This window comes from Pseudophryne corroboree, assembly GCF_028390025.1.
Source record: "Pseudophryne corroboree isolate aPseCor3 chromosome 3 unlocalized genomic scaffold, aPseCor3.hap2 SUPER_3_unloc_102, whole genome shotgun sequence".
Classification (NCBI taxonomy): Eukaryota; Metazoa; Chordata; class Amphibia; order Anura; family Myobatrachidae; genus Pseudophryne; species Pseudophryne corroboree.
This window is the reverse complement of record NW_026967497.1, coordinates 47,116-70,262: the sequence shown is the minus strand read 5'-3', so window position 1 is coordinate 70,262 and position 23,147 is coordinate 47,116. Positions and strand designations below refer to the sequence as shown.

The 23,147-nt window shown below is 45.9% G+C and overlaps 1 protein-coding gene across 1 annotated transcript; it reads right to left on the bottom strand.

The window, feature by feature from the left end:
* Positions 1-3,046: 3,046 nt before the first annotated feature.
* On the bottom strand, positions 3,047-23,093 carry LOC134983253 (oocyte zinc finger protein XlCOF22-like). The gene is made up of 3 exons (XM_063948980.1): positions 23,001-23,093; positions 18,067-18,610; positions 3,047-5,454 (listed from the first exon to the last, which is right to left on the bottom strand). Exons 2-3 carry the CDS (start codon positions 18,461-18,463, stop codon positions 4,403-4,405), a joined length of 1,449 nt encoding a protein of 482 aa, XP_063805050.1. The 5' UTR covers positions 18,464-18,610; positions 23,001-23,093; the 3' UTR covers positions 3,047-4,402.
* Positions 23,094-23,147: the final 54 nt, after the last annotated feature.

The following is a 23,147-nucleotide window of genomic DNA, read 5'->3' as shown; positions in this document are numbered from 1 at the left end:
CCATGGGCCAGATGTTATTTCCCATCATTTACAGACTTCTGCCGCTGCACCGAGATGATAGGCTGTCAGCCAGTAGCCCTGCACCGCTCCGGCTCTTACATATAGTGTGCTGTTCCAGCTGGGAATGGGATGCCCCATCCACCTCACTGACGTGACAGGCTCAGCTGTCAGTCATGCAGCCACACTGCGCCCACTCTCTCCGTACTCATACATACATGCCTTTCTGGGAGTGTCTCATCCTGGTTGTCAGTGAGACAGTGTCTCTGGCATGTTACAATCCGGGTATCTGGACGCCATTACTTACCATTCAGATGTCTCCTGAGGCTGGCTCAGCGTTCCAGGGCCGGATCTCGCCTGCGTTGCTGATGTCCATACTGTACATCTCCCTCCTGTCACTCTAAAGCGATGTCACAAGCGGCTTCATGTTAAGTCTTAGAATGGCGTCTCCAGCCCTCCGTGGCCTCTGCCGCCGTTCCTGTGTTTCCAGTATACAGATTCATCAGTGTGGCGTCTCATGCCTGCCGCGGCCTCCGCTGTCATCCATGTGGTTCCAGTATGCAAGTTGTCGGTGTGGCGTCTCCTGCCCTCCTCGGCCTCGCGCCGCCATTACTGCTGAATCTCCACATGGTTTCTCAAACTAGCTTTCCCTCCAAGTGCTAACATGGGCGCAGCCATGTTGGTTTCTATCATATGCCTCAGTTTCCACCAATCCGCTGCTCTACTGGAATCTGCATAATTGTTCAGCCAATGCCTGCCTTGCTGCAGGTATAAATATCCTGTGCCTGAACCAGGAGATCGTCAGTGCTTTGGTTGTCAAACCTTGTTTCCAGTCTCTCTCTCCTGTGGTTGTTTTTCCAGGTTTCCAGCTCCTGTCTCCAGCCTCCACTAAGAGACCCGCACCAGCCTACCACCTGCGGTGCAGCCTGACTCTGCAGTCCTCCGTGACTACTCCAGTTTCCAGCTACAGATCCATCTGCTTCCAGCAGAGATCAGCTTCTCTTAAAGTGCCGGTGCTTTTCCTGCAGATTTCCACAAACCACCGGTACCAGTATTTCATCGCTCCCAAGCTTCATACGATCATTTGGCTGGTACCATCCAGCATCCACTCCGTGTTAACACCTGACTGGTTCCAACTAGTACCCACAGCAGCTACTTCATCAACAGCGGACCAGCTTTCCAAGGAACATCAGCTGGTGTGTTCCTGGGCTATTCTCACTACTACAGTCGGGCCTGGTAAGGACTTTCCATCTCAAGGACAATAAGAACTGTACCTAATTCTACCAGAGCCCTGTGGCCATTGCCAACCCGTAGTACCCAGGAACTGTGATATACTTACTGTTGATTATAGTATTTATTTTACCACTGCTGTGACACATGGAGCTTGTTTAATAAATGATTATTGACTTTTACTTTGGTTGTCGTGGTCACGCCTTCGGGCAATCTTCCTGCGTGTAACTTACATGTCCAGGGGTCTGATTCAACCTCCCAGGTTCCACTACATCTCAGCCCCTACAACTGAGGCTTCCTCCCGTCAGCTCAGGCCCTCAGTTGTGACATGGCACAGCTGTGTAATCATGATGTGAGTGTGTATGCTTAGTGAGTACTGCAGTGTAGCAGTGTGGTGGGGAGAAGGGGGTTGCTACACCAATGAGTCAAGAAATGGAGTAGTTGGATGGGACTCACACAGCAGGTGGTGAAAAGCTTAAAAAGGAGTGGTTGGAAGGGGAAGGAACTGGTAGGTGTAGAAGGGATTAGTGAGGGTAAGGACTCTCAAGGAAGATTGGAGTGGGATCCCACAGGTACCAAAGTGGGTAAAGAGCAGCTTTTAGGAAGGAAATAGGTAAGACAGGCCCTGTGTTTGACCCTTCTTTACCTCATGCAGGGTCGATCTTTGGACTCTCCAGTTCCTCAGGGGGCTGTGGATCCTTTTTGCCCACTACCTGGCAGTTCTGTGGTCATCTCAGGCCATGAACCTCCCAGGTGCCAGGCCTCCAGATAAACATGAAATGGTCATGGAGATGGTCCTGGGCTCTGTGGAGTAGGTGGAAAAAGCAAAGGAAAGTTGTGACCCTTCTGAAGGGGCAATGGTGGACATTGTGAATGGTTAAGGGAAGGTTTTTGTGGGTGAAGAGGGAGTTATGCCATATATACCAGAAGCATTGGGTCCTCAGGAGGCAAACCAGGCCCTCATCCTTTGGAACTTTGGACTGCCTTGGTGTGTCCGAACCAGGACTGGAGAGTGACCTTTTACAAAGAACCTGAGGTGATAAAAACCATCGTGACCACTATCTACGCCCTCCACAGCAGGAGGATACCGCATTGCAGTGAGGAACCCCCCCAAAAAACCCTTGCTTGGGTTGAATCCAATTAAAGGATTACTTCAAGGGACTACACCTCCAGCGGCATTTTGTGGTAACAACCCCTGTGGGACTTCACCTTTGGTTTATTTCCATCCTTGTGTCACCAAATTTACACCAGTCCTCTATATTAGGAACGGACTACACCAGATAGGCAGTAGTTTCATTGAGTAATATTTTATGAATGGCCTGGAATATGTTATTTTTAAATGTTTTTAACCATATGGAATATTAAATTGTTATTAATTTTCACTCAAATCTTCAATACCATTATTATTATTTTTAATCATTCACAAACCATTTCACTAGCGCTGCTATTCCATTTATGTTTATAGCATTGGGTCCTCAGCCTATATGATGTGCCACCATTAATGTGGATTCTGTCTTGTCCGGCCAAGCTTGATTTACGGGCGTTGTAATTTTTATAAGCAGGATAAAGGCTGAGTTTTTTATTTCTGCAGTAGACTAGAATAAGCCCAGACAGTCCCACTTCCATGATACCACCTGAATGTGACGGTCAGTGACCACCGTGCCATCACTTACCTGTATGCTTACACGAAACAGAATGATGGAACACTTACACGGTTTCTTTACATCTTCTGGGGTCCACTCCGAGATTAGACATTATGGCGTAATTACTCAGACGGGAATATAAAACAGAATAAAAAATAAAAGCTTTAATGTAATAATTAGATGCAAACAAAAGCTTTTATTATGAAATACAGGGGAGTATCCGCACCATATAGATGTAACATACAACAAACCACCGCAGATGGAACCCGGGTGACTCTAATGCACATGATAATGTACAGGGTATATATGGACAGGATCTTGTATAAGAAAACACTCGACACTCCTGATCAAGATGAGTGTCTGCAACAAGTTAGGCAAACTAGAAGAAGTGAAAACACGTTCCAATTGCCGCCATATTGTCGTGCAGCAATACAGATTGTGGAAACTGGTATTAGACATTCACATTTACACAAAGCACAAGATACAAAATAAACAGCAGAAAAAAGACCTAAGCATTTGGGATGTATTATTTAGGAAGTAAATAGAGGTACATTAATGAAAAGCGTGAGTAACAGTCATCAGTCTGCTTGTGAAGGTCTCTAGAGTGGAGGCCTCTTGGACTGTGCAAGGCAGTGAGTTCCATGGTCAAAGCTAAACGTTCAACCCATAAATGAATGACAGGAGATTCTTGGTACTGCTGGTAACAGTCCATCTGTAGAAGCAAGCAAGCAGGGCAGTAAGGAGGCAGAAGCTGCTTCTAGTTCCTTGGACCATGTAATGTTGGGCTGGGAAGGTCAGTTAGCCAATTATGAAATAGATTTGTCATCTTAGAGGCAGCCGGTGAAGGGAATAGAGAATGGGTGTTAGGAGGCAGGAACGGGCTGGTTAGGTAACAGCTTGGCTGCTGCATTCTGTACTAGCTGCAAGCTCTGTAATTCTTTTGCTGGGTGACCCAGGTAGATGGCATTGCAGTAGTCTATGAACTTCTGAGGGAATCAAGTGCTTGATTCTGGCTATGGTCCACAGATGGAAGAATGAGGATTAGTATGTGGCAGATACCTGATGTCTGTGTCAGCCACATACCAGGACAACACAAAGATTCAGCACATGTTTAGTATTTTGCAATTCTGAACACCAAAGCATAAATCCAGATGGTTGGTAAAGCTGTAGTCTTGTCCTTTGTTCGGGAGCTTCTATTATGTTTCACAAAGACTGAGTCACAGCCAACTGGTATCATCCACCCCTGGCGCTCAGCTAGACAACCATTTAGGATTGGTATTAGGTTCTCAGTACATGGAGCAAAAAGCAGGTCATCTGCATAGCAGTGGTAGACCAGGCCAAGACGTCTGATTATATCACCCAGTGGTAGCATTTATATTGCATAAAGCATAGGAGATAGGATTCACCCTTGAGGAACATTGGACGGCAGTGATAATTATACTCCAGAAGATGTAAATGGTTCCGTACTTGGGTAATGTCTAATATGTTCAACAAGAGCAGATTTATTTCTCTCACAGCATGAAAATGGCTTCTCATCTGTGAAATCGCTGATGTTTAACAAGAACTGATGTCGATGAAAAACATTTCCCACACTCAGAACAGGAAAATGGCTTCTCACCTGTGTGACTTCTCTGATGTATAACAAGATCTGGTTTCGATGAATAACATTTCCCACACTCAGAACAGGAATACGGCTTCTCACCTGTGTGACTTCTCTGATGTATAACAAGAGCTGGTTTCCGTGCAAAACATTTCCTACACTCAGAACAGGAATATGGCTTCTCCCCTGTGTGACTTCTCTGATGACTAACAAGATGTGATTTCAATGAAAAACATTTCCCACACTCAGAACAGGAATATGGCTTCTCACCTGTGTGACTTCTCTGATGTGTAACAAGAGCTGATGTCTGTGCAAAACATTTCCCACACTCAGAACAGGAATACGGCTTCTCACCTGTGTGACTTCTCTGATGTGTAACAAGATCTGATTTATATGCGAAACATTTCCCACACTCAGAACATGAAAATGGCTTCTCACCTGTGTGACTTCTCTGATGTGTAACAAGAGCTGATTTCTGTGCAAAACATTTCCCACACTCAGAACAGGAATATGGCTTCTCCCCTGTGTGACTTCTCTGATGACTAACAAGATGTGATTTCAATGAAAAACATTTCCCACACTCAGAACAGGAATACGGCTTCTCACCTGTGTGACTTCTCTGATGTGTAACAAGATATGATTTATATGTAAAACATTTCCCACACTCAGAACATGGAAATGGCCTCTCACCTGCCTTAGCTGGCTGATGAGTAATACGGTTTGTGTTCTGTGTAAAACATGGTGCATCTATAGAACAAGGAAACACTGAATCTACTCTCAGAGCTGTAACAGATGCACCAATATCAGAGTGATCAGGAGAACATTTCCCAGGATCAGAGGGATCAGCTGATAGAGCTGGATGTATAATTGGGGTAATGGGGTTATCTCCTGGAGAATCCTGTCTACTGTCATTATCTTTTATGTCACAATCCGGGGATAACATTAGATGTCCTTCTGAGATATTCCTGCTTGTGTGTCCATCTCCTGGAAATAAAATACATTAATATATAAAATGAGTAGACAAGACTCAGGGTGTTACAGGATACAATATATAATTCTATAACTGACATTTTTACCTGTAATCATTGCTTTTATGTTTATTAAAAAACAAAAAAAGCTAGGATGCTTAGACTGGAGCTTGATCAACACTGAATGCTCATGTGGGATTACTAGAGGGGACGTGGACGCTCCTGTGGGATCACTAGAGGTGACGTGGACGCTCACGTGGAATTACTAGAGGTTACACGGACGCTCACGTGGGATTACTAGAGGTGACACGGACGCTCACGTGGGATTACTAGAGGAGACAGGGACGCTCACGTGGGATTACTAGAGGAGACAGGGACGCTCACGTGGGATTACTAGAGGAGACAGGGACGCTCACGTGGGATTACTAGAGGTGACAGGGACGCTCACGTGGGATTACTAGAGGTGACAGGGACGCTCACGTGGGATTACTAGAGGTGACAAGGACGCTCACGTGGGATTACTAGAGGTGACACGGACGCTCCCGTGGAATTACTAGAGGTGACGTGGGCGCTCCCGTGGAATTACTAGAGGTGACACGGGCGCTCCCGTGGAATTACTAGAGGTGACACGGGCGCTCCCGTGGAATTACTAGAGGTGACACGGGCGCTCCCGTGGAATTACTAGAGGTGACACGGGCGCTCCCGTGGAATTACTAGAGGTGACACGGGCGCTCCCGTGGAATTACTAGAGGTGACACGGGCGCTCCCGTGGAATTACTAGAGGTGACGTGGATGCTGACGTGGGATTACTAGAGGAGACATGGACGCTCACGTAGGATTACTAGAGGTGACACGGACGCTCACGTGGGATCACTAGAGGTGACACGGACGCTCATGTGGGATCACTAGAGGTGACACGGACGCTCATGTGGGATCACTAGAGGTGACATGGACGCTCATGTGGGGTTACTAGAGGTGACATGGACGCTCATGTGGGGTTACTAGAGTTGACATGGACGCTAACGTGGGATTACTAGAGGTGACATGGGCATTCATGTGGGATTACTAGAGGTGACATGGCCACTCATGTGGGATTAGTAGAGGTGACATGGACGCTCATGTGGGATTACTAGGGGTGACATGGACGCTCATGTGGGATTAGTAGAGGTGACATGGACGCTCATGTGGGATTAGTAGAGGTGACACGGACGCACATGTGGGATTACTAGAGGTGACACGGACACTCATGTGGGATTACAAAAGGTGACATGGACGCTCACGTGGGATTACTGGAGGTGACATGGACGCTCATGTGGGATTACTATAGGTGACATGGACACTCATGTGGGATTACTAGAGGTGACATGGGCACTCATGTGGGATTACTAGAGGTGACATGGGCTTTGCAATAATAAAACAGCAAAGAAGAGAAAGTGCTGTCCTGTTTGCGCACTAATAAATAATATATAACCTTTATTAAGTACAGTAAAGTATGTAAGATAAATCAGTGATATATAAAACACAAAGGTAAATGTATAAAGGTGCATAAAGTAATCAAAAGACAATTGTATTTGTTGTTAAACATCGGCATGTATATTATATTGGGCGATAATTGATTCAGTGCTGGTAATCCTGTTCAGTAAGAATATATTAATATATTACACCCATACGAGGATGGGATAAATTCCACATTTAATAATATTGTGGCAGAGTTTCCTCCAGCGGTAATCTCAATGTAACATCATACTGTATGTATAAACATTTTATGGGGGGGGATTCAGTTCATCGCAAAAACTCCCTAACCAATTAGCCGCAAAAAGTTATTGGTGCAGCCGCCCAAGAAGAGCCCACCTTCCTTGTGGAGTGGGCTTTCACTGATTTTGGATGCGGCAATCCAGTCGCAGAATAAGCCTGCTGAATCATGTTACAGATCCAGCGAGCAATAGTTTGCTTTGAAGCAGGAGCACCCAGCTTGTTGGATGCATACAGGATAAACAGCGAGTCAATCTTTCTGACTCCAGCCGTTCTGGTTACATAAATCTTCAAAGCCCGGACTATGTCAAGTAACTTGGAATCCTCCAAGTCACGAGTAGCCGCAGGCACCACAATAGGTTGGTTCAAATGAAAAGATGACACCACCTTTGGCTGAAATTGCGGACGAGTCAGCAATTCTGCCCTGTCCATATGGAAAACCAGATAGGGGCTTTTACATGACAAAGCCGCCAATTCTGACACACGCCTAGCCGAAGCTAAGGCCAACAGCATGACCACTTTCCACATGAGATACCTTAGCTCCACGGTTTTAAGTGGCTCAAACCAGTGGGATTTCAGGAAACCCAACACCACGTTAAGATCCCAAGGTGCCACCGGTGGCACAAAAGGAGGCTGAATATGCAGCACTCCCTTAACAAACGTCTGAACCTCAGGCAGTGAAGCCAGTTCTTTTTGAAAGATAATGGATAGGGCCAAAATCTGGACCTTTATGGACCCAAATTTTTGGCCCATAGACACTCCTGACTGTAGGAAGTGCAGGAACCGGCCGAGCTGGAATTCCTCTGTAGGGGCCTTCCTGGCCTCACACCAAGTAACATATTTTCGCCATTACGGTGATAATGCATTGCTGTCACGTCCTTCCTAGCCTTTATCAGCGTAGGAATAACTTCTCCAGAATGCCTTTTTCCGCTAGGATCCGGTGTTCAACCGCCATGCCGTCAAACGCAGCTGCGGTAAGTCTTGGAACAGACAGGGCCCCTGTTGCAACAGGTCCTGTCTGAGAGGCAGAGGCCATGGGTCCTCTGTGAGCATTTCTTGCAGTTCCGGGTACCAAGTCCTTCTTGGTCAATCCGGAACAATGAGTATTGTTCTCACTCCTCTTTCTTACAATTCTCAGCACCTTTGGTATGAGAGGAAGAGGAGGAAACGCATAGACCGACTGGAACACCCATGGTGTTACTAGTGCGTCCACAGCTATCGCCTGAGGGTCCCTTGACCTGGCGCAATACCCTTTTAGCTTTTTGTTGAGGCGGGACGCCATCATGTCCACCTGTGGCAGTTCCCATCGATTTACAATCTGCGTGAAGACTTCTTGATGAAGTCCCCACTCTCCCGGGTGGAGGTCGTGTCTGCTGAGGAAGTCTGCTTCCCAGTTGTCCACTCCCGGAATGAACACTGCTGACAGTGCTTGCACGTGATTCTCCGCCTAACGAAGAATCCTGGTGGCTTCCGCCATTGCACCCTGCTTCTTGTGCTGCCCTGGCGGTTAACATGGGCCACTGCGGTGATGTTGTCTGACTGAATCAGCACTGGTTGGTTTCAAAGCAGAGGCTCCGCTTGACTCAGGGCGTTGTATATGGCCCTTAGTTCCAGGATATTGATGTGCAGACAAGACTCCCGACTTGACCACAGCCCTTGGAAGTTTCTTCCCTGAGTGACTGCCCCCCATCCTCGGAGGCTTGCATCCGTGGTCACCAGGCCCCAGTCCTGTATGCCGAACCTGCGGCCTTCGAGGAGGTGAGCACTTTGCAGCCACCACAGAAGAGACACCCTGGCCCTGGGGGACAGGGTGATCAGCCGATGCATCTGAAGATGCGATCCAGACCACTTTTCCAACAGATCCCACTGAAAGATCCTCGCATGGAACCTGCCGAAGGGAATGGCTTCGTATGACGCCACCATCTTTCCCAGGACTCGCGTGCAGTTATGCACCGATACCTGTTTCGGTTTTAGGAGGTCTCTGACCAGAGTCACGAGCTCCTGAGCCTTCTCCGCCGGGAGAAACACCTTCTTCTGGTCTGTGTCCAGAATCATGCCCATGAAGGGCAGACGCGTCGTAGGGATCAGCTGCGACTTTGGAATATTCAGGATCCACCCGTGTTGTTGCAACACTTCCTGAGAGTGTGCTAGGCCGATCAGCAACTGCTCCCTGGACCTCGCCTTTATGAGGAGATTGTCCAAGTATGGGATAATTGTAACTCCTTGCTTTCGAAGGAGTACCATCATCTCCGCCATTACCTTGGTAAATATTCTCGGTGCTGTGGACAGGCCAAACGACAACGTCTGGAATTGGTAATGACAGTCCTGTACCACAAACTGAGGTACTCCTGATGAGGTGGATAAATGGGGACATGCAAGTAAGCATCCTTGATGTCCAGCGACACCATAAAATCCCCCTCTTCCAGGCTTGCAATGACCGCTCTGTGCGATTCCATTTTGAACTTGAATTTCTTCAGATAAATGGTCAGGGATTTTAAATTCAAAATGGGTCTGACCGGACCGTCCGGTTTCGACACCACAAACATTGTGGAATAGTAGCCCCATCCCTTTTGAAGAAGGGGAACCTTCACCACCACCTGCTGGAGATATAACTTGTGAATTGCCGCCAACACTACCTCCCTTTCCATGGGAGAAGCCGGCAGGGACGATTTTAGGTAACGGTGAGGGGGCGTCACTTCGAATTCCAGCTTGTATCCCTGAGACACAATTTGTATAGCCCAAGGATCCACCCGTGAGCGAACCCACTGGTGGCTGAAATTTAGGAGACGTGCCCCCACCGCTCCTGACAGCGTCACGCGGTGGATTTAGTGGAGGCTTTTTTTGAATGAAAGAACTGCATTTGGTAATACGGTGCTTTGGCTGTGAGGGAACATATGGCAAAAAATTCGACTTCCCAGCCGTTGCTGTGGAAACCAGGTCAGAGAGACCGTTCCCAAACAATTCCTCACCCCTGTAAGGTAAAACCTCCATGTGTTTTTTAGAGTCGGCATCACCAGTCCACTGCCGAGTCCACAGGACCCTTCTGGCAGAAATCGACATTGCGTTTACTCTAGAGCCCAGTAGGCAAATTTCCCTCTGGGCATCCCTCATATATAAGACAGTGTCTTTGATATGTCCCAGGGTCAGTAAAATAGTCTCCCTGTCCAGGGTATCTATCCCCTCAGACAGAGTATCTGTCCATGCTGCTACAGCACTACACATCCAGGCCGAAGCAGTTGCTGGCCTCAGTAGAGTACCAGAATGTGTATAAACAGACTTCAGGATACCTTCCTGCTTTCTATCCGCAGGATCCTTTAGGGCGGCCTGTGACGGCAGGGCCACCTTCTTAGATAAGCGTGTCAACGCCTTATCTACCCTAGGGGAGGATTCCCAGCGTAACCTGTCGGTTGGCGGGAAAGGGTACGCCATAAGCAATCTTTTGGAAATTACTACTTTCCTATCAGGGGAATACCACGCTTTTTCACATAATTCATTTAATTCATGTGAAGGGGGAAAAGTCACTTCTTGCTTTTTCTCCCCATACATATAAACCCTCTTGTCAGGGACAGGGTTTTCCTCTGATATGTGCAACACATCCTTCATTGCTATAATCATGTAGCGGATGGCTTTAGTCAATTTAGGCTGCAACTTAGCATCATCGTCATCGACACTGGAGTCAGAATCCGTGTCGATATCTGTGTCAACAATCTGGGATAGTGGGCGTTTTTGAGACCCTGACGGTCTCTGCGCTGTAGGATCAGGCATGGGCTGAGACCCTGACTGTCCCAAGGCTTCAGCTTTATACAACCTCTTATGCAAGGAGCTTACGTTATCATTTAACACCTTCCACATATCCATCCAATCAGGTGTCGGCGGCGACCCCACATATCATCACTTGTTCAGCCTCCACGTATCCTTCCTCGTCAAACATGTCGACACAAACGTACCGACACACTGCACACAACCAGGGAATGCTCACTTTAGGACAGGACCCCCACAAAGGCCTTTTGGGGACACAGAGTATGCCAGCACACACCCCAGCGCTATATAACCCCAGGGATTACACAGGAATTGTTTACCCAGTAGCTGCTGTTTATGACAATTTGCGCCTAAATTTATGTGCCCCCACCTCTCTTTTTACGCTTTTTCTACCTGGATACTGCAGGGGAGAGCCTGGGGAGCTTCCTCTCAGCGGAGCTGTGGAGAGAAAATGGCGCTGGTGAGTGCTGAGGAAGAAGGCCCCGCCCCCTCAGCAACGGGCTTCTGTCCCGGGTCTGTGTAAATAAAATGGCGGGGGCTCGTACATATATACAGTGCCCGGCTGTATATATGTGTCTTTTTGCCAAGAGGTATCCTAATTGCTGCCCAGGGCCCCCCCCCCCCTGCGCCCTGCACCCTACAGTGACCAGAGTGTGTGGGTAGTGTGGGCGCTACCTCATGTGAAGACAGGAGTCTTCTGCCACCGATTTCGATGTCTTCTTGCGTCTGCCGGCTTCTGACTTTGCGAGGGGGACGGCGGCGCGGCTCCGGGAACGTACGACCAACGTACCTGTGTTCGATCCCTCTGGAGCTAATGGTGTCCAGTAGCCTAAGAAGCGCAACCTAGCTTCAGTGAGTAGGTTTGCTTCTCTTCCCTCAGTCCCTCGTAGCAGAGAGTCTGATGTCAGCAGAAGCTCTCTGAAAATAAAAAACCTAACTAAAATACTTTCTTATTAGCAAGCTCAGGAGAGTTCACTAAAATGCACCCATCTCTGGCCGGGCACAGATTCTAAATGAGGTCTGGAGGAGGGGCATAGAGGGAGGAGCCAGTGCACACCAGTAGTACTAATTCTTTCTTAGAGTGCCCAGTCTCCTGCGGAGCCCATCTCTTCCCCATGGTCTTTACGGAGTCCCCAGCATCCACTAGGACGTTAGAGAAAATTTGATTTACCTGCGGTAGCTGTGGAAACCAGGTCCGTCAGCCCATCCCCAAACAATACGTCTCCCTTATAGGGTAGGACTTCCATATGTTTTTTGGAATCCGCATCACCCGTCCATTGGCGAGTCCATAAGAATCGTCTCGCCGAGATAGACATGGCATTGGCCCTAGAAGCCAGCAATCCAATATCCCTTTGAGCAGCTCTCATAAATAAGACTGCACCTTTAATATGGGCTAGAATTAACAATACAGTATCTCTATCCATGGTATCAAATTCAGCCGTCAGATCATCTGTCCATGCTGAAATTGCGCTACATACCCATGCCGACGCAATAGTCGGTCTTAGCACAGCTCCAGTATGCGAATAAATAGACTTTAAAGTAGTCTCCTGCCTGCGATCCGCAGGATCCTTGAGGGCCGCTGTGTCTGGAGACGGTAGCGCCACTTTCTTGGACAGGCGCGTTAAGGCCTTGTCCACAGTGGGAGGTGATTCCCAACGTACCCTGTCCTGTTTAGGGAAGGGGTATGCCATATAAATAATTTTTGGGATCTGCGGTCTCTTCTCCGGAACTCCCAAGCTTTTCCAAAGAACTTATTTAGTTAATGAGATGTGGGAAAATAAATAATCTGTTTCTTACCCTTAAACATGTGTACCCTTGTGTCGGGGACCGAGGGTTCATCCTCAATATGCAACACATCCCTTATTGCCACAATCATACACTGAATGCTTTTTGTCACCTTAGGTTGCAATTTCACTTCATCATAGTCGACACTGGAATCAAAGTCCGTGTCGGTAGTAATGTCCACAATTTGTGCTAAGGGACGTTTTTGAGACCCCGACGGGCCCTGTGAGTCGGTCCAATCCGAGGATTGACCTCTTGATGCCTCCCTGGATTCAGCCTTATCAAGCCTCTTATGTAAAGATGCCACACTTGCATTCAACATATGCCACATGTCCATCCATTCCTGAGTCGGCACTACCGACGGGGACACACCACTCATTTGCTCCACCTCCTCCTTGGAGAATCATTCCGCCTCAGACATGTCAACAAAAAACCCAGCACTCTCCTAAGCAGCTTCATTCACCTTAGGAGAGTGCTGGGTTTTTTGTTTGGTATATTTGAGTTTGGTGGTCACAGCCCACCGCACCCCAACCCCTGGGAATGGCGAGTGCAGTGGTTCCTCGTGTTTGTTTGTGTATATATATATATATATATATATATATATATATATATATATATATATATATATATATATATATATATATATATACATACATACATACATACATACATACAATTCCCACTCACTGCGTTACCAATGTGCCCCCCTCCTCTTTTTCCAGCCTGTGAAAGTGTTCAGCAGGGAGAGAGACCGGGGAGCCAGCGTCCTCATGCAGCTTCTGTGGAGAAAATGGCGCTGGTTAGTGGTGAGGATCAAGCTCCGCCCACCCGACGGCGGGCTTCGGTCCCAGTGCAATTGTAATAAAATGGCGGGGGATCTGTGATTTACTGCCTCCGCAGCCTAATCATACTCTTTGTGCATCAAACTTTGAGTATTATTGCTGCCCAGGGCGCCCCCCCGCCCCCCCTCCCCCCTCCCCCCATCAGTGCTGCCTCTGTGTGTTGTGTCTGGGAGCAATGGCGCGCAGCGGTACCTCAAGAAGATCTGAAGTCTTCTGCCACCTGAGATGTCTTCTATCTTCTCAGGGGGTGTGGTATTGAAAGTCGACAGTAACTAGGTCGACAATGTCTAGGTCGACCACTATTGGTCGACAGTAACTAGGTCGACAGGGTCAAAAGGTCGACAGGGTCAAAAGGTCGACATGTTCTAGGTCGACAGGTCAAAAGGTCGACATGAATTTTTAATGTTATTTTGGTGTCATTTTCTTCGTAGAGTGACCGGGAACCCCAATTAGTGCACCGCGTCCCCTCGCATGGCTCGCTTCGCTCGCCATGCTTCGGGCATGGTGCCTTCGCTCCGCTACCGCTTCGCTCGGCACAGATTACCGTTCCAATCGTAGTCCACGTGGATCGTTAAGTATGAAAAGGTTCAAAAAAAGAAAAAAATTGTGAAAAACTCATGTCGACCTTTTGACCTGTCGACCTAGAACATGTCGACCTTTTGACCCTGTCGACCTAGTTACTGTCGACCAATAGTGGTCGACCTAGACATTGTCGACCTAGTTACTGTCGACTTTCAGTCCGGATCCCCTTCTCATACTCGCCCGGCTTCCATCTTCCAGCATCTGTGAGGAGGACGGCTGCGCGGCTTCGGGACGAACCCCAGGGCGAGACCTGTGTTCCGACTCCATCTGGACCTAATGGTGTCCAGTAGCCTAAGAAGCAGAGCCTATCAGTTAAGTAGGTCTGCTTCTCTCCCCCCAGTCCCACGATGCAGGGAGCCTGCTGCCAGCAGTGCTCCCTGAAAATAAAAAACCTAACAAAATTCTTTTTCTACAGAAAACTCAGGAGAGCTCTCTGCAGTGCACCCTTCTCCTCTGGGCACAGAATCTAACTGGAGGAGGGGCATAGAGGGAGGAGCCAGTGCACACCCTTAGGAAAAGTTCTTTTTAGGTGCCCTATCTCCTGCGGAGCCCGTCTATAACCCATGGTCCTTACGGAGTCCCCAGCATCTTCTAGGATGTAAGAGAAAAAGGCTTTGTAGATGTTTACTACTGTATTGTCTTACTGACCTATAGTTTCCTACTGTATTGTCTTACTGACCTATAGTTTCCTACTGTATTGTCTTACTGACCTATAGTTTCTTACTGTATTGTCTTATTGACCTATAGTTTCCTACTGTATTGTCTTACTGACCTATAGTTTCTTACTGTATTGTTTTACTGACCTAGTTTCCCACTGTATTGTCTTACTGACCTACAGTTTCCTTTTGTATTGTCTTACTAACCTATAGTTTCCTACTGTATTGTCTTCCTGACCTATAGTTTCCTACTGTATTGTCTTACTGACCTACAGTTTCCTACTGTATTGTCTTACTGACCTATAGTTTCTTACTGTATTGTTTTACTGACCTATAGTTGCTTCTGTATTGTCTTACTGACCTATAGTTTCCTACTGTATTGTCTTACTAACCTATAGTTTCCTACTGTATTGTCTTCCTGACCTATAGTTTCCTACTGTATTGTCTTACTGACCTATAGTTTCCTACTGTATTGTCTTACTGACCTATAGTTTCTTACTGTATTGTTTTACTGACCTAGTTTCCCACTGTATTGTCTTACTGACCTACAGTTTCCTTTTGTATTGTCTTACTAACCTATAGTTTCCTACTGTATTGTCTTCCTGACCTATAGTTTTCTACTGTATTGTCTTACTGACCTACAGTTTCCTACTGTATTGTCTTACTGACCTATAGTTTCCTTCTGTATTGTCTTACTGACCTATAGTTGCTTCTGTATTGTCTTACTGACCTATAGTTTCCTACTGTATTGTTTTACTGACCTATAGTTTCCTTCTGTATTGTCTTACTGACCTATAGTTGCTTCTGTATTGTCTTACTGACCTATAGTTTCCTACTGTATTGTCTTACTGACCTATAGCTTCCTTCTGTATTGTCTTACTGACCTATAGTTTCCTTCTGCATTGTTTTACTGACCTATAGTTTCCTTCTCTATTCTTACTGACCTATAGTTTCTTCTGTATTGTCTTACTCATCTCGTTGCCTTCTACATTGTCTTACTGACCTATAGTTTCCTGTCTTACTGACCTATAGTTTCCTACTGTATTGTCTTACTGACCTAAAGTTTCTTCTGTATTGTCTTACTGACCTATAGTTTCCTACTGTATTGTCTTACTGACCTATTGTTTCTTCTGTATTGTCTTACTGACCTATAGTTTCTTACTGTATTGTCTTAGGGCCCTACACACTAAAAGATTATCTGTCCAATCTGGCAATGTCTGGGAGCAAATGGCAATTTACTATTTGCTCTCAAAGATTGGAAAACAGACAAAAATGGACTTTCAGACAAATTGGTTACATTTGTTTCATTAAACCAATTTATCTGAACTGTGTTTGTCCATTTTCTTGATTTTGGGAGCAAATGGTTGATTGTCATTTGCTCCCAGACATCGCCAGATTTTCTTTCCAATCAGCCAGATTGGACAGATAATCTTTAAGTGTGTAGGGCCCTTTACTGACCTATAGTTTCTGACTGTATTGTCTTACTGACCTATAGTTTCTGACTGTATTGTCTTACTGACCTATAGTTTCCTACTGTATTGTCTTACTGACCTATAGTTTTTTACTGTATGGTCTTACTGACGTATCATGGCTTACTGTAGTCTTACTGGTCTATAGTTTCCTTATTTATTGTCTTGCTGACCTATAGTTTCTTCTGTAATGTCTTACTGACCTATAGTTTCTTCTGTATTGTCTTACTGACCTATAGTTTCCTTCTGTATTGTCTTACAGACCTATAGTTTCCTATATACATAGTTTTCCTGTCTATGTATGGTAGGTATGGAAGGGAGACCTACCATACATAGACAGTATATATAAGCCTCAGCCTCTCCCTTCTGAAAATGATAATGAATAAGGTGTATGTGTGGATACCATGCACATGTAACTGATTCTATTTACAGGAAACAATAGGGAGAGCCCACGGCTGTCTGGCAGTGTTCTAGATGGTTAAGTATTACACATATGAATATATTTCTTCTAAATAAAATATTTTTCACCCTGATTGATATAATACTGATAGTAAGACAATTCAGTCAATAGTAATCTTTCTTTTAAGTAAGTAAGATCCATATATATGAATTTTTAGTGAATAGTTATTAAAGGTTATATTTTAATTGCAATTAAGTTAACAAGAGTGCTCCCAAAAAGGAAGTTTACTTCTTTCTTTCCGGACCGCTCTTCTATGCAGAAGGGAAATATCTGCTGTTTATTGAGAGATGCTCCCTGTAAGGAATTTACCACTTGCAGCTGAAATTGCAAAAGACCCCACCCCTTGCATCAGGTAAATTAATGTCTCCTATGATTATGACTTCTCCCTTTAAAGCCATTTTAGTGATGTCCAACAATAGATTCCTGTCCAAATCCTGCCCCAGGCCACGTGGTCTAGAGATCACCCCAATATGAATAATGTCCTTTTTCCCGGTTTCTGTGGTGACCAAAGGGGCCTCAGATTTGTCTTCAATATTTTGTATTAATTGAAGTAGCATTTATGCTTTTTTCCCACATACATTGCTACGCTTCCTCCTACACTGACCATTCTATCCTTCCTAAATAAATTGTATCCTGGTATAGCTATGTCCCAGTCATGATTCTCATTGCACTATGACTCTGTAATTGCCACAATATCCAGGTTATCCCTGGTCATTATCACAATTAGCTCTGGAATTTTGTCTCCTAATCTCCTAGCATTTGCACACATAGCTTTAAGAATTATGTCTGTGCATCTGTTATTAGTAGCCATGTCCAGACAGTACAAAATAAATGACAAGTTTAAAGTTGAAATTACCTGTTTGGTGATGTTGTTCAGTATTTGGTATTTGTTTTTTTAACTAATCAGGAATCACAAACTGTCCTTTACACCACGACTACACCTCACTAAATGAAAAGATATAGTAAACATGACCACAAATGGCCAAATAGGTCTACTATATACAAGGAGTTATTTAATACCTGCATCATCTAACAAAATGAAGGTTATTTAATAAATGGTTGCTAAACTGAGAAATTTAGATCCCATACAAATTACACACTACTACTTATATATGATCCCTAAAAACTTCTGCTTGTTACTTTTAATAACATTATAGTGTTGTGTGTAATAACTCTATTCATCTGATGTTTGTCATGGATAACCTTGTGTTATAAACACCCAACTGAGAACTGGGATGATGGCAGAGGATGGTGTAGAATAAGAGATTGCTGTAGTGACTGAGCAATGAGAATATGTTACTTCTGTAATAAGTGTTTATTACTCACCTGTGCTGATATCTGTAGGGATCTCCTCCTCCTTACACTGCTGATCACCCCTCACATACGTTTCTTCTTCTCCCTCTGTATCTTCTGTCATCATATCAGTCGCATACGTCTCTTCTTCTCCCTCTGTATCTTCTGCCTTTATATCAGTCACATACGTCTCTTCTTCTTCCTCTGTATCTTTTGCCTTTATATCAGTCACATACTTCTCTTCTTCTCCCTCTATATCTTCTTCCTTTATATCAGTCACATACGTGTCTTCTTCTTCCTCTATATCTTCTGCCTTTATATCAGTCACATACGTCTCTTCTTCTCCCTCTATATCTTCTGCCTTCATATCAGTCGCATATGTCTCCTCTTCTCCCTCTATATCTCCTGCCTTTATATCAGTCACATACATCTCTTCTTCTCCCTCTATATCTTTTGCCTTTATATCAGTCACATATGTCTCTTCTTCTTCCTCTATATCTTCTGCCTTTATATCAGTCACATATGTCTCTTCTTCTCTCCTTATATCTTCTGCCTTTATACAAGAAAGACGTTCTACCTAAATAACCCAAAAAAAGATGATTTTGGTACTTACCGATAAATCCATTTCTCTGAATCCTCTAGGGGACACTGGAGTCTTATACAGTAGGTGTGTGAAGCTTGCAACCGGAGGTGTGGCACAATCTAAAATTAGCATTGTCTGCACAGCCGGCTCCTCCCCCTTCACATCCCTCCTCCCTCAGTTTGGAAAACGTGACTGAGAGAATAGGACATGATACTATAGCACTTGGCGAGGAACCGAACCGTACAACAAAGCAACAGCATCCAAGAAACTCTTAACAGAAAAACCAACGCTGTTTGCACGAACTGTTTGAACAAGAACTTTGAACACAGCAGGTTGACAGCACTGAGGCGGGCATCCAGTGTCCCCTAGAGGATTCAGAGAAATGGATTTATCGGTAAGTACCAAAATCATCTTTTATCTTTCATCCACTAGGGGACACTGGAGTCTTATACAGTAGGGGACGTCCCAAAGTTATCCCCAAGGGAGGGAGTGCTGTCGATGGCCTGCAAAACTAAACGTCCGAACTTAGAATTTCCGGACGCCAAGGTATCAAACCTGTAAAAGTTTGCGAATGTGTGGGCTAAGACCACGTTCTCGCTCTGCAAAATTGAGTAGTGGAAGCACCTCGAATAGCCGCCCATGAGGCACCCACTGATCTGGTATTATGAGCACCAGTCTGAACCGGAAACTGCTTACCACAGGAAATATTAGCTTGCCGATTGGCAAAGCTATTCCATCTAAACAAAGACTGCCTAGATGCTGGCCAACCATTCTTTGGACCAAACAAAATGGTCCGACCTTCTAAAGGACGACGTAACTTGTAGTATATTCGTAAGCTCGGACAACATCCAAAGACACGTCCCCTTCTGCGAATCCCTGAAAGGATGGGACCACAATCGGTTGGTTTACCTGAAACCCCGAAACAACCTTAGGAAGGAAATCCGCTCATGTACGGAGTTTGGCCTTATCCTTCTGGAAAATTAACAAAGGACTCTAACCTGATAGGGCTCCTTACACCGAAACCCTTCCAGCCGAAGCCAAGGCAAGTAATAACGTGACCTTCCAAGAGAGATATTGCAGGTCTGTTCTTTCCAACGGCTCAAAAGATGGTGATCTCAAAAATTCCAACTACAAATCTAAGTCCCACTGCGCAGTGGGAGGACGGAAAGGAGGTTGTATCCTCAGAACCCCCTGTAAAAAGGTTTGAACCTCTTGTAAGGACGCTAACCGCTGTTGAAATAGGATGGAGAGAGCCGAAACTTGAACCTTCAAGGAACCTAGTCTTAGTCCTTCATCTAGACCAGCTGGAGTGAAAAGTAGAAGTCTGGGTAAGTGGACGTTCGTCTAATTCTACCCATGTTCCTAACACCAGTCCATGTACTTCTTCTAATGTCTGCAGTCGTACATGGGTGTCACCGGCTTTTGAGCAGCGATCATCTTTAGGAATAGCCATTCTTGGTATACCTCTCACTCTTAAGATCCGGGTCTCAACAGCCACGCCATTAAACGTAGCCTGTTCAGGTCTGAGTGGAGGAACGGCCCCTGATATAGCCGGTCCTCCCTTCGAGGTAACTGCCAAGGGTCCTCCGCTAGTATCCCCCGTAAGTCCGAGTACCAACCTCTACGGGGCCAACTTGGTGCTATGAGAATTGCCCATACTCGCTCTCGTATTACCCCTTTTTGGAGAATTCGGGGTATGAGTGTGAAAGGCGGAAAAATGTAAACCCTTCTGTAACACCAAGGAAGTGTCAGCGTGTCCACTTCCTCTGCTGCTGGATCTCTTCTTCTGGACACATACCTGGGCAGCTAATGATTTTGTCGAGATGCCATCAGGTCCACCTGAGGTAGACACCATCTACTCACCATCATGTCGAAGATCTGTGTAAGCACCGCTCGCCTGGATGCAGTCCTGGCGACTGTGATAATCTGCTTTCCGGTTCACTGTTGACCATTGACTATATCTTCGGCTAAGAGAAGCGAATTGTAAACTGCTTCTCAGTTCGAGAATGGTTATTGGTAACCCTCTCTCCAGTAAAGTCCATTTGCCCTGAAAGTGGTGGGACTCTAGGACAGCTTCCCCAACCTCTGAGACTGGCATTTGTTATGAGAATCCTATAATCCAAATTATTATAAATTCCAAATTCTTGCCTGCTGCAAGGGTCTCTATAACCGCTTCTATAAGGGAATCTAAACTCCTGATCTAAGGCAGACTTCAGTATCTTGCCTCTTTATCTATAATAAGACCTTCTTCCTCCTTCGTGTAAGATGAGGATGGTTCTCTTAATCGACTTGTTCGCATTTCTTTATGCTTGCGCAGGAGGGATTAATTTAAATCAGAAATTCCTCCATAGTCTTTGAGAATCCCTCAGTCCTTTCCGACTGCTGTTTGCGGGATTCTGACATTTCCTTTGAAATACCTGTTAGGGCTTGCTCCCATGACCTTGGCGGAGCCTTCCCCCGTGCTGGACGCCCTTAACTAGACAGGCAACGCATACCCAGGAGCCGCTCACCCTTGCTCATCTTACTACATTTTGTGGAAACATAATAAGTCTTAGTGTTGGTGGTAAGTGCTTTTGACATTTGAAGCCGTACCCCATAGAGCGCTCCTCAGTGCTTCCCCCCTTTATAATAGGAACAGAAAGACGGTAACGGGTGCTGGGAGTAAAGGTACACTGGATCCCCCTAGCTGGATCTTTCTAAACACTACACACAAAACAAAAAATAACAATTTATAATAATAATATCACCAGCCTCGTTGCAACCCTCACACACCCAACTGTATTTCAGTTCTGAGGTCGGGGTTGTGATCCAGTCGTTCCCATCATTTCATAGGGATCTTTTGTTTAGAAGTCCCTTGAAAATCTAAAGCATAAAAATGCCTGTCAGAATCCATTGAAAATCCATTGCAGCAGAGTCCTAAATACAAATGTCCAGTAGAGGGAGCAGTTGCTCTATTATAATAACCCGTCCCTCTGCTCTGACCGGCCAGGAAGCCCGTCTATTCTAAAGGTAATAACGCCTGAGAGAGTCCTAAATACAAATGTCCAGTAGAGGGAGCAGTTGCTCTATTATAATAACCCGTCCCTCTGCTCTGACCGCCCAGGGAGCCCGTCTATTCTAAAGGTAATAACGCCTGAGAGAGTCCTAAATACAAATGTCCAGTAGAGGGAGCAGTTGCTCTATTATAATAACCCGTCCCTCTGCTCTGACCGGCCAGGAAGCCCGTCTATTCTAAAGGTAATAACGCCTGAGAGAGTCCTTTTGGCGCCTCTATTCATTTAAAAATGGCCGCCATTTATTTAATAAATATTTATTACTAAGGCTCTCTGGGTCCTTCCTAGGGTCACTCTACCCCCTTAACGGCTGCCCCAGGCCGGACTTACTAGCAAGAGGATCAGTTTCTATTAATTTCCCCCTTTGTCGTCACACTCAGCCCTCCGCTGGCGGCGGGAAGGGACGAGAGATCATCTAACCGGGCGGTGGACGCACTTCCCAAGCGCCCGTAGTGTGTGTGATGCTGCTACTGACAGGCGCGCTGTGTCTCCCTCCGCTGGCGGTGGGAGAGGGCGAGAGACCATTTCAGCGTGTGGCGGGAGGTCAGTGCGCGTCCCCGCTGTATGTGAGGATGCCGCCGCTGACAGCCGCGATGCGTCTCCCTCCGATGTAGAGGGGGCGGCGTGGGAGCTGACATGCAGCGGGAGTAGAAGCCAGCCAGGGAGTGTTTGAGCATTCGCTGTGTGTATAAAAGAAGTCGGGCGGCGGGGGAGCTGCGCTGCTAGTCTGCCAGGACTTAAGTTACAGGAAGCCTGGAGGCAGCAGCGTGCACACTGGCCAGATAATAATAATAATCATTTTTTAAACCTTAAGTTGTGGGAATTGGAAGGAGTCTGCTAATAGCCTCTGCCTTTCTATCTAAGGCCCATATTACCCACCAGTACTCACTGCCCATGGAAATGCTGACTCTGTGCTCCGGATTTTCCATAGAGAGATGCAGATCCCTTTATATGGGATCATTGTCTCTCTAATTCAAAGGCTTTTGTCCCCCTTTTCATTAGGTTGACGCAGCCTGAGTTTTCTGTAATGTTACCTCCTAGGCACAATTTTTCAAACTGAGGGAGGCGGGATGTGAAGGGGGAGGAGCCGGCTGTGCAGACAATGCTAATTTTACATTGTGCCACACCTCCGGTTGCAAGCTTTAGACCCCTACTGTATAAGACTCCAGTGTCCCCTAGTGGATGAAAGAGAAATACAATGACATTTGCATACAGTCAGATTAGACTGAGGTGAATCAGTATAATGTCAGTGTATAAGACACACAGCTCCTCTACAGATCATATAGTGACAGTCACTTTGGTATATTGGGGAGACCCTAAATCCCACCTACCTGATCCTCCTGTGGGGTCCTGTGATTCTCCTCTGTACAATCCTGGGAATACAGAGGACGGGGACATCTCTCTGGGGTATCTCTGTTACTGGGCCCATCTGTAGGAGACACACAGTGACTGAGTACAGTGTATATAAGTGATTATCA